Genomic DNA, 15660 nt, shown 5'->3' on the forward strand with positions numbered 1-15660 from the left:
CTTGTGACCTCTCTAGAGGCCATATTTTTCATGGGATCTGTATGAAAGTTTGTCTGAATGTTCATCTTGATGATATCTAGGTCAAGTTCGGAACAGGGTCATGTGCGGTCAAAAACTAGGTCAGTAGGTCTAAAAATAGAAAAACTTTGTGACCTCTCTAGAGGCCATACTTGTGAATGGATCTCCATAAAAATTGGTCAGAATGTTGACCTTGATGATATCTAGGTCAAGTTTGAAACTGGGTCATGTGCCTTAAAAAACTAGGTCAGTAGGGCTAATAATAAAAAAAAAACCCTGTGACCTCTCTAGAGGCCATACTTTTCACGGGATCTGTATGAAAGTTGGTCTGAATGTTCATCTTGATGATATCTAGGTCAAGTTTGAAACTGGGTCACCTGCGGTCAAAAACTGTGTCAGTAGGTCTAAAATTATTAAAATCTTTGACCTCTCTAGAGGCCATATTTTTCAATGGATCTTCATGAAAATTGATCTGAATGTTCACCTTGATGATATCTAGGTCAGTTTCGAAACTGGGTCACGTGCGGTCAAAAACTAGGCCAGTAGGTATAAAAATAGAAAAACCTTGTGACCTCTTTAGAGGCCATATTTTTCTTGAGATCTTCATGGAAATTAGTGAGAATGTTCGCCTTGATGATATCTAGGTAAAGTTCAAAACAGGATCAGGTACCTTCAAAAACTAGGTCAATAGGTCAAATAATAGAAAAACCTTGTGACCTCTCTAGCGACCATATTTTTCAATGGATTTTCATGAAAATTGGTCAGAATTTTTATCTTCATAATATCTAGGTCAAGTTCAAAACTGGGTCACATGAGCTCAAAAACTAGGTCACTATGTCAAATAATAGAAAAAACGACGTCATACTCAAAACTGGGTTATGTGGGAAGAGGTAAGCGATTCAGGACCATCATGGTCCTCTTGTTAATTTTCCATCAATATTTATAATCAACATGTAAAGTTTTGTACCCTCACCCCTCATCCCCCCCCCCCCACCCCAAAAAAAGACATTCATTTTCTGTTAATTTGATTTTGACTTGAAATTATTTGCTTCTTTGTAACAATTAATTTCTTAACTTTTTGCTGGATATATTTTTTTGCCGTTCCTCACCACAGACCCTTTTGGCGGGGGATACCAATTCATTGAATTTGCTTGTTCTAGTTAGGAATTGGCTATTGAGGTGAAGATGGTATGAAGATAGGTTTCAAGAATAGGGTAAAAGTCAAATTCATTGTTGCTATATCAGAACAGTTTTCAGTCTATAACTTAAGTTCAGATTTACATAGATTGTCACCAAACTTGGTGTTTAGCAAAATTATATGAAGACGTAGCTTGTGATTTTATTTTGGGCCGCTTAATTCAAGGACAAAATTAATATCATTCTTGTTTGATGTATATACAGTATATAGTATTCTAATATGCTTGTTTCTGTTAAAACACTAATGCTAAAATGACGTCATGTTAACGTGCGATGACGTCATTGTTTTTGTTGTGCCCAAGAAAGAGCGCTGCTATATATTATCTACTGTTTTAGATTAAGGGCATGTTAGAATCAAAATAATATATAGCAAAACCATGTTTTAACACTATTTATTCACTCGGGGCAGTAATACGTCATACAAATAATTTCACTCGGGCTGCGCCCTCGTGAAATTATTGAGTCTGACGTATAACTGCCCATCGTGCATAAATAGTGTTAAAACACCTTTTTGCTATAAATTATTTCTGAAATACAGCTGTAAGGATTGGTTACTGCTGGAATATTTAAGGTATTCACCTTGTTTGTCTGCACATGTCCATGTCTGGCTTTAACTTTGTTTAACTTTGTTAGCCCCATGTGGTTCGGGGACGATCTGTGTATGAAAAGAATTGGAATCACTGCCTTACCCTTGCATGATCGTAAGAGGCGACTAATAGGGTCTTAACATTTGGTTTTGCTGTAACTCTGTGATTCCAGCAGGTATGCAAATTTTGATTCCATACCTCATGTTTTTATTTCGATGTAAATGAGATGTGAAACCAAAATTTGTAGTCCTGTTTGGCGCCATATAACCTATACTGTGTTGGTGCGCCGTAAAACCCAAATAAAATAAATAAATTTAACTTTGTTAACCCATATTCCTGTTCATTTTAACTTGTTATGAACATGACAGTCTCGGAAAGTTAGTGATCAGGGAAATATGTTATCCTAAGAGAGTTATTGCAGATTTGTATTATTGTACCCCTGAAAAAGTTTAAGGACATATATTGTATATTAAAGTCATCTTATGGTCAGTCTGTCAGGCAAGCAGCCCTTTGCAAAAAATTTGTGGAGAGAAATGCATTCATATTTTTTAGCTGACTAGAGCTAAAAGTCTTAAGGTAACCTGTGGTGACCACTTCCTATCAGTTATCCAGCTGTCATCTATGCACACTTCGCCTAAACCACCCAGTCAGTATCAGCCAAACTTTACAGGAATTTTCCCCAAGTGGTTCTCTTTCAAAATAGTTCAGATAAGGGTCACCAGAGCTAAATATAGAAAAATTTTCAAATGGCATCTCCTCATAGGCAGTCTGATTTAGAAATAATTTCACACAAAATGCACCGTTGGTGACCCTTTCTGAAGATTGCCAGTGCTAAAACCTGAAAAATCCTAAACTGTATTTCATCCTAAAACATTTGTCTGATTTTGAAATAATTTGTGGAAATGTTTCTTTGGCAATTGTCTTCCAAGAATTTTCATATCATTTTGATTTGTAGAAAAACATGTTCCCAAGAGCTAAAAATAGAACAATCTTCAAATGCCGTCATCTAAACTTCTGGTCTGATTTTGAGATCATTTCACATTTTACGTTTCTTGGGTGACTTTTAGTCTGTTTGCGCTGTGGAACTCAGGTGAGCAGTCAAGGGGCATTATGTGAAAGAGATTCCAATGAAATTTCATATACATGATCATCATGAAGTGTGGATATGCGTGACTTATTTTTTATGGGATGGACAAAGATGTGGCCCCCCTGGCCCCCATTTTCCATCACATTTGTGAAGCAGACTACTTCCACATTTTTTAAAGGGATTCAAATGAAACTTCATGCATATGATCTTTGTGAAAAGAGATGTGTGTGACATGCCTTTTTTCTGGGATGGATGAAGTAGTGGGCAGCAATACCCCAATCCTTTTCCTGGTTTGTGATAAAAACTACTTCCAGTTTGATATAAGTGGAAAAAGGTGTGGAAGGTGGTTGTGGCAACTGTACCCAAAAACCGTTTCATTTTCTCTGACTAAACTATGTTTGGGGGTACTAATTACATTTAGTGATAGCTCAAGTTAGATCATGTTATTAATTTGTGTGATAAGAGTCAGAACTTTTCTATGTTTATAGGGAATGTTTAGAGAAGTATTTGAGAGATGCTCAAGGCAGCAAGGGGACAAAGTTTCTACAGAAATGGTTTAAAGACCACACACAAGAGGAAGTTTTACCTCCCAAGATGTGCAAGATGGTTTATGTTATTGTCAGATTGCTTCAGAATGCAAGGTTTGTTCTTTTTCTGAAACAATTCATATGAGGTCGAAAGATAAAAAAAAAATACACAAGAAACAGCTTAAATATTAAATATCATCATTAGGTATGACAGAGAAAGTTACAGGCAGATAAATTCTTGATAGTTCAGGTTCAAGTTGAGCTATTGATATATAAATACAGTACTGTATATGGCATCCAGGGATATAAATTAACACTCAGCAGCTATGAGCTATGGGTTCGTTTATTGGCCCAGCCTTAAAACTTAGGGGTCTAACTATATTATGAAATACAGTGAAACACCGCTCGCTCGAGCATCGATGACTCGAGCACCCGGGCTCGCTCGAGCAACTCATGTGGTCCCGGCCGATTTCCTTCTATTTTCTATGTGAAATCACCATGGCTGGGTCGAGCATCGATAACTCGATCGCTCGAGCACGACACCTGGCCCTGTGTATTAATCTATTCTTTGTTGCTTCTGGCTAACTCGAGCAGAGGTGTCAAAATTTGTCGCACCTTCGATGATCAGAATGTATCGGTTAATTTAAAATTTTCGCACGCGGTGAGAATTGCATGGTCTATTCCCCGACTATCTTAAATGTTTGTTTGTCGGTATATTTGATCTGATAATGAGATTAATTATTGATGGAAGGTTAAAGAAAAGTTTTATTGATCAAATATTGATCAATTACTGTTTACTTTAGATTAAAGCAAGTATGTTATTACTTATTACATCATAGATAACGTTTTATTTTTTAATGTCACACGTTTGTTATTATTACGCATCACCGTTTCCTCTGCAAATGGTCCCGATGACAATTAGTAAAATAAAACTTCAATTTTCTTCGTATGTTTGTCAATGTTTAGGTCGCTCGAAACCATGGATAACTGGAGGATTTTGCTCATCCCCTTGTGACCTCGTGCGAGCGGTGTTTCACTGTACATTACACATTGTCTTATACTTACTTATTTCTTTTTAGACTCCGAATGATGATAAATAAGTAAGTAAGTTTTATTTGGCACAAGTGTACATGACATGGCAATATAGCGATTAAACAAATGACAAATCAATGCATAATAAATATTACATAGTGACAAACCAACAAATCATTGGACAGTTATATCATATTACTCAGTAAAGCCATGTAATGCTCACCAATACCAGGGATAACACAAAAAAGATGAAATGATTCTTCTTATTTCCATTGTGGTCCCTGAATATATTGTAATCAATAAAAACATTCATCTTTATGACCCTCTTTTGCCTAATAAATATCAATTTTCAGGAAAAAATTACTATTTGTGACATAAACATAATTGTTGTGAATTTTTGAAGTAAGTCTGCATATATAACTACTGTACTCCTAGAAGTGGGACTGCATTACTGTTATGCCCATTACTGTATGCGCAGCAAAATCTAAACATGGAATGCACAGCGTTATATCAGTTATCAAGTTTTCCAGGAAAGCCACTTCCATCTAACGTAGTTGTCTCAAAATAACTCAAAAACTCACTGCCACGGTGGTAATCATACACGCTAGAATCTATATATACATGGGCACCCTTACAGAAGAAAAAGGCGTGCTGCGTACTCTTGCTGTGTACATACAGCGTATATGATGCGTACATGATGTGTACTGAAATCAAGGGCTTTAAATAGTATGCAGGATATACACCGCACATACACCGATAGTACGTTTGTAGTACACTTTTGACATGCAAATGAGCTCTGCCGCGTACTACTTGCTGCGTACATGCTTTGGACTACATAGTACACAGGATGTACGCTGGAGGAATTTAGTATGTGGGAAATAGTACGCAGCATGTACGCGGCACATACACTTTTACAGCAATGCTGAGTATACCTGCCGTACATGCGGTACTCTGCGGGTAATCTGTGTACTCTGGCCCAGTCCTGCGTCTGCTTGTCTCCTGCCGATTGCGACATGCTGTGTACTCCTGGCCGGTCCGTGCGTACATGCTGTGTACTCCTGGCCGAGTCCTGGCTAAGCTGTGTACTCCTGCGAGTCCGTGGGTACATGCTGTGTACTACTGCTACATACATGCTGTTTACTCTTGTGGTGAAACTGCTGTGATAATGTAAATTCCTTACCCCACCAACTTTCGTATGCAAATGCTGATCATTTGGACAGAAAAAAACAGAAAAAAGATAGGTGACATGTATCAATAAGTATTTACCCTTACCAAAATAATGTAGATTGATGTTATCAAATAAATTAGTATGCTTTTCTTCATCCACTTTTCAATGAAATAAATCAATTTTTGTAGCATGTAATTTGATAAACATTTGAAGAAAATGGCGTAACTGCATCAAGGGGAAACAACTTTAATGCAACTAAATATAAGTGTTATGATTTATTATAGATGATGTGTGCGTAGTATGTATTTATTTTGATTAAAATCCATCTGAGAACAATCTAGGACTGGAATTATATAAGCATTTATACACTTTTACGTCCGTAAAAAGTAGCGCACCAAAAAATTTTGGATTGATTTTTTCCAATGGGGCGAGCGCAATTAGCCAAAAACGTTCTGAAAATATACGAGCGGCAAATCCAATGAACAACTTTTTAATTTGGTGAGGCCTTAATGAGTTAACATAATGAGCATTAAAGCCTTTATAAAACATGATAGAATGGTGTTTTGCTTAAGAGTATTCAAATAACAGTGAGAGCTATTAATTCTTCTCATTCGGGCGCTGTTGAGGCATTATCTTGGTAATAATTTCATGTATTACAAAATGTAATGCAACGAAGTTCAAATAAGGCTTTTCAATTATCCAAGTTAGAAAGCTCCAGGATTAATTCAAAATGAAAAAGAATATATTTTTACACTGCATGCAAGGTGCAGCTCAGAAATCACTGAGATGTAAGCTTCACAAATGAACATTGCAAATAGTTTGGCAAATTTGCATTGTTCAGAATACCGGTAATCTGAACTATTCTATGCTATTAAGATAACTCGGAAATCAAGTTTTTGCTTCCAAAAAAAAAAAAAAATGTACAAATCCTTCCTGCATGAAGTGTACTCAGACTTTTAAGTATAAACACCAAAAGAAAATTAACAAGTCCCTCCAGCGTATATGAAGTTTACTTCAGACTTTAACTTATAAGAAAAAAAACTAAGTATAAATCCTGCGTACATGCAGTGTACTCCTTAAATTTTCAGAGTCTGTGCTGCGTACTTGAAGTGTACTAGTGACCTCCTGCGTACATGCTGTGTACTCGTCGAAATAGTACGCGGCATGCGGTGTATGTAAAATGTACTCCTCTGGCGTACTACTGTGTTCGCGGCATATACACAGCAAATACGCAGCATGTACGCCACAGAGGCTTGCTTCTGTAAGGGCATAGCTATTAGGTGTTTGTAAATTATGTGTCAAGTATGCTAATTAAGTGAAGTATATATCGGTAATTTTAGTTGGTCAACCACCTCATGCATTAAAAGATTAAGTTTATAAATAGAATTATAGGTTAGGGACCACCAATTGTTTTCCCATAGACTTACATTATAATATTATGGTTTGTACGGCCTTCCATGAATCGAAACATGTATATCTAAATACATGGTTTCCAAGAACTATCTTAGTTCTACCAAAATATTGGATGAAAAACATATGAATAGTGATACTTTATTTAAGTAATTTTCGTATGATTGAGATGACCCCCTGTTTACATCGTTGGCATGGTGGGGGAAATTCGTTTGATAAAACTTTTTATGCATCTAGCATCTGCTGATGCGGGAGGCATATAGTGATTGTCCTGTCTGTCTGTTCGTTCGTTCGTCCGTCCGTACGAGGTTAACCAAATGGGACCGTTTCGTCTAGCATCAATACCCCTTACTAGAATGACTTGATACTAATGCAGATGTAACGTGTGACCATTCCTCATCTTCACACATCACCTGACTGCAGTTTGACCTTGAACTTGACCTCATTTTGGACTTAGGTTGCATTGTATCGACAAGGATGCCACCTGGGGCATCAAGCGTTTATTGAACGCAGCTTCTTGTTTTCTATACAAATAAAATGTAGCAGATTTTGTCAAAATGTATGATAAAATACTGTAAATGCAGTAAAAAAAATCTCAATTTTGAAAGAAAAAATTCACTTCTTGGGTTTGTTTACATGACTCACCAATCAGAATACACAGACATTACCTTATTCCCAGGTATACACTTACCTCATTCCCAGTACTGTAAAAGCAGAAATTTTCCCGAGGGATAATTTTCGCTTTATTCGCGAGGTCCTACGTCTCGCGTAAATATTCACCATTAATATAATTCAAACTCAAGTATGATACCATTTTTACAAATTCGCAAATATAAAACCTTGCAAACATACTCAAAATTTAAAATTCACGCAGTATAAAACCTTGCAAGCATACTCAAAATTTAAAATTCACGAAATTTTGACCCAGCGAAAATGTGCTTTTACAGTAAGTTCCCTGTACTTTTTAGCTCACCTGTCACAAAGTGACAAGGTGAGCTTTTGTGATCGCGCAGTGTCCGTCGTCCGTCGTCTGTGCGTGCGTGCGTCCGTCCGTAAACTTTTGCTTGTGACCACTCTAGAGGTCACATTTTTCATGGGATCTTTATGAAAATTGGTCAGAATGTTCATCTTGATGATATCTAGGTCAAGTTCGAAACTGGGTCACGTGCCATCAAAAACTAGGTCAGTAGGTCTAAAAATAGAAAAACCTTGTGACCTCTCAAGAGGCCATATATTTCACAAGATCTTCATGAAACTTGGTCAGAATATTCACCTTGATGATATCTAGGTCAAGTTCGAAACTGGGTCACGTGTCTTCAAAAACTAGGTCAGTAGGTCAAAAAATAGAAAAACCTTGTGACCTCCTAGAGGCCATATATTTCACAAGATCTTCATGAAAATTGGTCAGAATGTTCACCTTGATAATATCTAGGTCAAGTTCGAAACTGGGTCACGTGCCTTCAAAAACTAGGTCAGTAGGTCAAATAATAGAAAAACCTTGTGACCTCTCTAGAGGCCATATTTTTCATGGGATCTGTATGAAAGTTTGTCTGAATGTTCATCTTGATGATATCTAGGTCAAGTTCGAAACTGGGTCATGTGCGGTCAAAAACTAGGTCAGTAGGTCTAAAAATAGAAAAACCTTGTGACCTCTCTAGAGGCCATATATTTCATGAGATCTTCATGAAAATTGGTCAGAATGTTCACCTTGATGGTATCTAGATCAAGTACGAAAGTGGGTCACGTGCGGTCAAAAACTAGGTCAGTAGGTCAAATAATAGAAAAACCTTGTGACCTCTCTAGAGGCCATATTTTTCATGGGATCTGTATGAAAATTGGTCTGAATGTTCATCTTGATGATATCTAGGTCAGATTTGAAAGTGGGTCACATGCCATCAAAAACTAGGTCAGTAGGTCAAATAATAGAAAAACGTTGTGACCTCTCTAAAGGCCATATTTTTCATGGGATCTGTATGAAAGTTTGTCTGAATGTTCATCTTGATGATATCTAGGTCAAGTTCGAAACAGGGTCATGTGCGGTCAAAAACTAGGTCATTAGGTGTAAAGATAGAAAAACCTTGTGACCTCTCTAGAGACCATACTTGTGACTGGATCTCTATAAAAATTGGTCAGAATGTTCACCTTGATGATATCTAGGTCAAATTTGAAACTGGGTCCCGTGCCTTAAAAAACTAGGTCAGTAGGTCAAATAATAAAAAAACCTTGTGACCTCTCTAGAGGCCATACTTTTCATGGGATCTGTATGAAAATTGGTCTGAATGTTCATCTTGATGATATCTAGGTCAAGTTTAAAACTGGGTCAACTGCGGTCAAAAACTAGGTCAGTAGGTCTAAAATTATTAAAATCTTTTGACCTCTCTAGAAACCATATTTTTCAATGGATCTTCATGAAAATTGGTCAGAATTTTTATCTTGATAATATCTAGGTCAAGTTCAAAACTGGGTCACATGAGCTCAAAAACTAGGTCACTATGTCAAATAATAGAAAAAACGACGTCATACTCAAAACTGGGTCATGTGGAAAGAGGTGAGCGATTCAGGACCATCATGGTCCTCTTGTTTGAATTAGTGGTCTCTTATAGGAAAATTTCAATATATTGCAGCTTGCTGGCTAGGCAGTAGTCTTGGGAGATTGACTTGTCCAGCTTAAAACACAATTGTCATAAGAGACTGGGCGAGTGTTAATTTATATCCATGAGAATCCATTGTCCAGTGTTTACAGGTTTAGTTAACCTGAGCACAGAGTGTTTTGGGTAAGCTATTGTTATCACTCACTGTCCATATGTCATCAGACATCCATCCATCCATCCACACTTTCCTTCAAAAGACATCATTCTCCTCTGAAACCATTTGGTGGAAGTTGATGAAACTTGGCCTGGCTGTTCCTTGAATAGTCCTCTATCAAAGATCTTCAAAAACTTGTATTCCATATAGAACTTCAAAAACTCTTCTTGTCTAAAATCATAATACCATTAGCTTAAATATTTGGCAAGTAGCATTGTGTAGTAGTCTTCTACCAATTTTATATAAGTCATGCTCCTGGGGTCAAAATTTGCTGGGGTTTTCTTGTGTTATGTAGACTTGTACTGGAAATGTTTTAGAAATGTGCTAATCTATAAACATAATAATCTTTGGTTTGTATCATTATGTAGTGGAACTCTACCAGTTTTGATCAGATCATGACTCTTGGGTCCAAATTGCTCTCCCCCCCACCCCCCTCACTCCCCCAACCCATGTCTTTAACCATAAAGCTTAGATACTTGGCATGTAGCATTTTGTAGTTGTCCTCTACCAAGTTTGTTAAAGTCATACTACCTGGGTCAATATTGGCCCCGCCTTAGGGTTCACTCATTTAACATACACTCCTATAGGAAAATCTTTAAAAAGCTTCTTGTCTAAAACCATGATTTCCTTAGCTTCTCTGAAACTGTAATGTTCTGAGCCTTGGTACATGTATTTTTGTACCATTTTTAGTGGTCCACTACCAGCTTTGTTCAAACCATGCCCAAAGCTTTAGAATTGTCCCAGTCCTGGGTGGATCTTCACCAAGCTTGGTCTGTAGTATCCTTGTATAGACCTCTCTCAATTTTGTTCAAATAGAAAAACAGTAATTTTATAATAATAACTTCTTCCCCTTAGGAACATTTTGATGATCAGTACAAATGTTAGTCTGCATCCTTGCATGGACCTCTGTCAGATGTATTCAAATACTTTCACTTTACCCTTTTAAGGATCATCTGAGCTCAAAATTGAAAATCCTTTAAACAATTTGGTCTCATGAACTGCTTGAAAGGTCTTCACTAAGCTGTGTGAAGCATACTTGGATGGACATTTCTCAGTTCTATTCAAATGTTTCAGTTTAAACTTTAGCATGCTAGGTAAATTGTCGTCTGCTGGAAATGTCGTCTGCTAAAATTGTTAAGTTCATTCAATTTGCTCCGAAATTGGAAAAAATATTGTTAGAGTAGCAAACAGCTTGGAACCTGATCAGACGCCGATTTAATCAGCGTCTGATCTGGTTCCAAGCTGTTTGCAAAGGCTGTTAAATTCGCCTGCAGCAGGCTAAGGGTTAATTGCAGGTAGGGGCTGCCAGAGCTAAATATAGTAAAACCTTTAAACAACGTGTTCTTATGAACAGTTTGATGGATCTTCATGAAACATTTTCTTTAGCACCGTTGGTTTTACCCTTCATTTTATGTTCAAAATGTTGTGACGTATTATGGAATTATCAACAGCAAAACAAGAAATATGTGTAAATATTGAACTGCTTAATAGATGTTCACCAAACTTGGTGAGAAGTAAGGTAAAAAAATGAAGGTATTTAGATCAAGGTTCTCCACAGTTGAGTGATTTAGACTTATTTGGGGATCTCCTGTATTTACATTTTGCAGGGCCCAGAAATGTTACAAATTAGCTAAGCTGTATCAAGCTGGAAATAGCTATACCAGCAATAACAATCAAGTTAGTTGAGTTAAGTTGGTCAAATGCATTTAAAACTGAAAACTGAAACTGCATACCAGACGGGGAATTTTTGTTAGAACTATTCGAGTAATTTGCCCAATTTGTTCTTGAATTTTTACAGAGATATTGCTAATGGTGAGGACCTCAAAGTGTACAGGGAAATCGGCTCATCTGAAAGAGACACTCTGATGACAATACGAGCTGGAAATGTGCCTGTACTTGATGCTTGGAAAATCATCAATGAGTAAGTGAAAGGATATTTACAAGTAGAAAAAGGCTTATATTTTACTTGCTTTTTTTGGCCATTTGAAGGGTGATAAGATAGGGTTATTATAACAGGCATCCAGCTGAAATGGATATGCCTGGATCCCTCGAGTATGATCCTATCTGGCGAGGTCCAAGAGAGCAAAATATAGCATTGCAGGTCAAGGTACTGCTTAAATGACCCTTACATTAAAAACATATACCTAGTGCTGTATCAGTTAAATGGCTATAATTTTATACAAATAAGGATGAAAACTCAATTGAAATGATAAACTTTTTGACACATGGAACAGTATGATACCATCTTTACCTTATTTTTGACATTATATTTAACATCACAACTAAAGCAAGCAGACCAGCTATGAACATTTTTAGCTCGACTATTCATAGAATAGTAGAGCTATTGGACTCGCCCGTGTGTCGGCGTCCCAATGGTTAAGGTTTTGTATGTAAGCTGGTATCGCAGTAACCACTTGTGGGAATGGATTGAAACTTCACACACTTATTCACTGTGATAAACTGAACTATATTGCATAGGTTTCATAACTCTATTTTGCTTTTTAAAAACATTATGCCCCTTTTTCGACTTAGAAATTTTTGGTTAAGGTTTTGTATGTAAGCTGGTATCTCAGTAACCACTAATGGGAATGGATCGAAACTTCACACACTTATTCACTGTGATAAACTGACTTACATTGCACAGGTTCCATAACTCTACTTTACATTTTTACAAAATTATGCCCGTTTTTAGACTTAGAAATTTTTGGTTAAGGTTTTGTATGTAAGCTGGTATCTCAGTAACCACTAATAGGAATGGATTGAAACTTCACACTCTTATTCACTGTGATAAACTGACTTACATTGTACAGGTTCCATAACTCTACTTTGCATTTTTAGCCCACCATCATTAGATGGTGTGCTATTCAAATCACTCTGCGTCCGTGGTCCGTCCGTCAGTCCTTCCGTCCGTTAACAATTTCTCGTTATCACATCTCCTCAGAAACTACCAGGGGGATTTTGACCAAACTTTGTCAGAATGATGTATTGGTACCCTAGTTGTGTCCTCCTGAAAATCAGACTGGTGTAACAATTTTTTATTGAGTTATGGCCCTTTGTTTATTTCTATAATTTACAGAGATTTATATAGGGAAAAACTTTGAAAATCTTCTTGTCCAAAACCACAGAGCCTAGGGCTTTGATATTTGGTATGAAGCATCATCTAGTGGTCCTCTACCAAGATGATTCAAATTATTTCCCTGGGGTCAAATATGGCCCTGCCCCGGGGGTCACATGGTTTATATAGACTTATATAGGGAAAAACTTTGAAAAACCTCTTGTTCAAAACCACAGGGCCTGGGGCTTTGATATTTTGTATGTGACATCATCTAGTGGTCTTCTACCAAGACTGTTCAAATTATCCCCCTAGGGTAAAATATGGCCCTGCCCCAGGGGTCACATGGTTCATATAGACTTATATAGGGAAAAGCTTTTAAAATCTTCTGGTCAATAACCTACAACATGCAAATTTGGACCACATGTATGGTTTTGAGTGGCAAGATGAACCTTGACATGAGTTGACCTTGATTTTGACCTAGTGACCTACTTTCACATTTCTCAAGCTACAGCCTTCAAATTTGGACCACATGCATAGTTTTGTGCACTGAAAAAACTTTGACCTTGACATTGACCTAGTGACCTACTTTCACATTTTTGAAGGTACAGGCTTCAAATTTGGACCACATGCATAGTTTCGTGTTTCGAAATGAAATTTTACCTTGATTTTGACCTAGTGACCTACTTTCACATTTCCGTAGCTACAGCCTTCAAATTTGGACCACATGCATAGTTTTGTGTACCGAAACAAACTTTGACCTTTACATTGACCTAGTGACCTACTTTCACATTTTTGAAGGTACAGGCTTCAAATTTGGACCACATGCATAGTTCTGTGTTCTGAAATGAAATTTGACCTTGATTTTGACCTAGTGACCTACTTTCACATTTCTCAAGCTACAGCCTTCAAATTTGGACCACTTGCATAATTTTGTGTACCGAAATGAACTTTGACCTTAAGATTGACCTACTGACCTACTTTCACATTTCCGTAGCTACAGGCTTCAAATTTAGACCACATGCATAGGATTGTGTACCGAAATAAACTTTGACCTTGACATTGACCTAGTGACCTACTTTCACATTTTTGAAGGTACAGCCTTTAAATTTGGACCACATGCATAGATTTGTGTTCTGAAGTGTAATTTGACCTTGATTTTGACTTAGTGACCTACTTTCACATTTCTCAAGCTACAGCCTTCAAATTTGGACCACTTGCATAGTTTTGTGTACCGAAATGAACTTTGACCTTAAGATTGACCTACTGACCTTTCACATTTCCGTAGCTACAGGCTTCAAATTTAGACCACATGCATAGGATTGTGTACCGAAATAAACTTTGACCTTGACATTGACCTAGTGACCTACTTTCACATTTTTGAAGGTACAGGCTTTAAATTTGGACCACATGCATAGATTTGTGTTCTGAAGTGTAATTTGACCTTGATTTTGACTTAGTGACCTACTTTCACATTTCTCAAGCTACAGCTTTCAAATTTGGACCACTTGCATAGTTTTGTGTACCAAAATAAACTTTGACCTTAAGATTGACCTAGTGACCTACTTTCAAATTTCTCAAACTGCAGCCTTCAAACTTGATATGCATGGTTTTGTGTACAAAGAACTTTATCCTTGAAATTGATCTAGTGACCTACTTTCACATTTCTCAAGCTACAGCTTTCGAATTTGGACCACATGCAGTGTTGTGTACAGAAATGAAATTTGACTTTGAGCTAGTCAATAAGTCTTGAAATTTGGAACACTCAAAAATGGCACATTGGTGGGCGCCAAGATCACTCTGTGATCTCTTGTTACAAAATTATGCCCCTTTTTTGACTTAGAAATTTTTGGTTAAGGTTTTGTATGTAAGCTGGTATCTCAGTAACCACTAAGGGGAATGGATCGAAACTTCACACACTTATTTACTGTGATAAACGGACTTACATTGCACAGGTTCCATAACTCTATTTTGCATTTTTACAAAATTATGCCCCTTTTTCGACTTAGAAATTTTTGGTTAAGGTTTTGTATGTAAGCTGGTATCTCAGTACTCACTAATAGGAATGGATTGAAACTTCACACACTTGTTCACTGTCATGATCTAACATGTACTGTGGAGGTCCTATAACTCTATTTTGCTTTGTTACAAAATTATGCCCCTTTTTCGACTTAGCAGTCTTTGGTTAAATTCTTATAATTATGTAAGCTGGTATCTCAGTATCCACTAACGGGAATGAATTGAAACTTCACACACTTGTTAACTGTCATGATATGACATGCAGTGCAAAGGTTCAATAACTTTACTTTGCATTTTACAAAATTATGCCCCCTTTTCAACTTAGCAGTTTTTGGTTAAATTCTTATATGCAAGCTGGTATCTCGGTACCCACTAATGGGAATGGATTGAAACTTCACACACTTGTCTGCTGTCATGAGATGATAATCAGTGTGCAGGTTCCATAATCCTGTTTTGCATTTTTTACAAAATTATGCCTTTTTTTCGACTTTTGTATTCATTCAATCGACAAGGTTGTCGAATAGTTGAGTGTTGCTGTCCTCTGACAGCTCTTGTTCCATATCAAATGAGAGTTGAATACAAGGTTTAGTGTTCATAAGTGAAATACAGGTAGCATTTCAGAAAAAAGAATCATAGGTATATAATAAATAAAATTGTGCTTTCTGTACATGATTGCAATTTCAAATCCAGTCTGTAACACAGTCATTTTGTCAAGGGAGTTTGAAATAAGTTGAACTAAGTGTTCATCATAACATGAC

General features: G+C 36.9%; 1 protein-coding gene across 7 annotated transcripts in view; it reads left to right on the plus strand.

The window, feature by feature from the left end:
- The window catches only part of LOC123536344 (uncharacterized), a 377622-nt gene that overhangs the window by 357667 nt on the left and 4295 nt on the right, over window positions 1-15660 (plus strand). For all 7 annotated transcript variants that reach the window (XM_053528488.1, XM_053528490.1, XM_045319465.2 and 4 more), the window contains exons 5-6: window positions 3378-3530; window positions 11630-11752. In XM_053528488.1, coding sequence (XP_053384463.1) covers window positions 3378-3530; window positions 11630-11752 — 276 coding nt within the window. The remainder of the gene's footprint in view (window positions 1-3377; window positions 3531-11629; window positions 11753-15660) is intronic.

This window comes from Mercenaria mercenaria, chromosome 17, assembly GCF_021730395.1.
Source record: "Mercenaria mercenaria strain notata chromosome 17, MADL_Memer_1, whole genome shotgun sequence".
In the NCBI taxonomy this organism is placed as follows: Eukaryota; Metazoa; Mollusca; class Bivalvia; order Venerida; family Veneridae; genus Mercenaria; species Mercenaria mercenaria.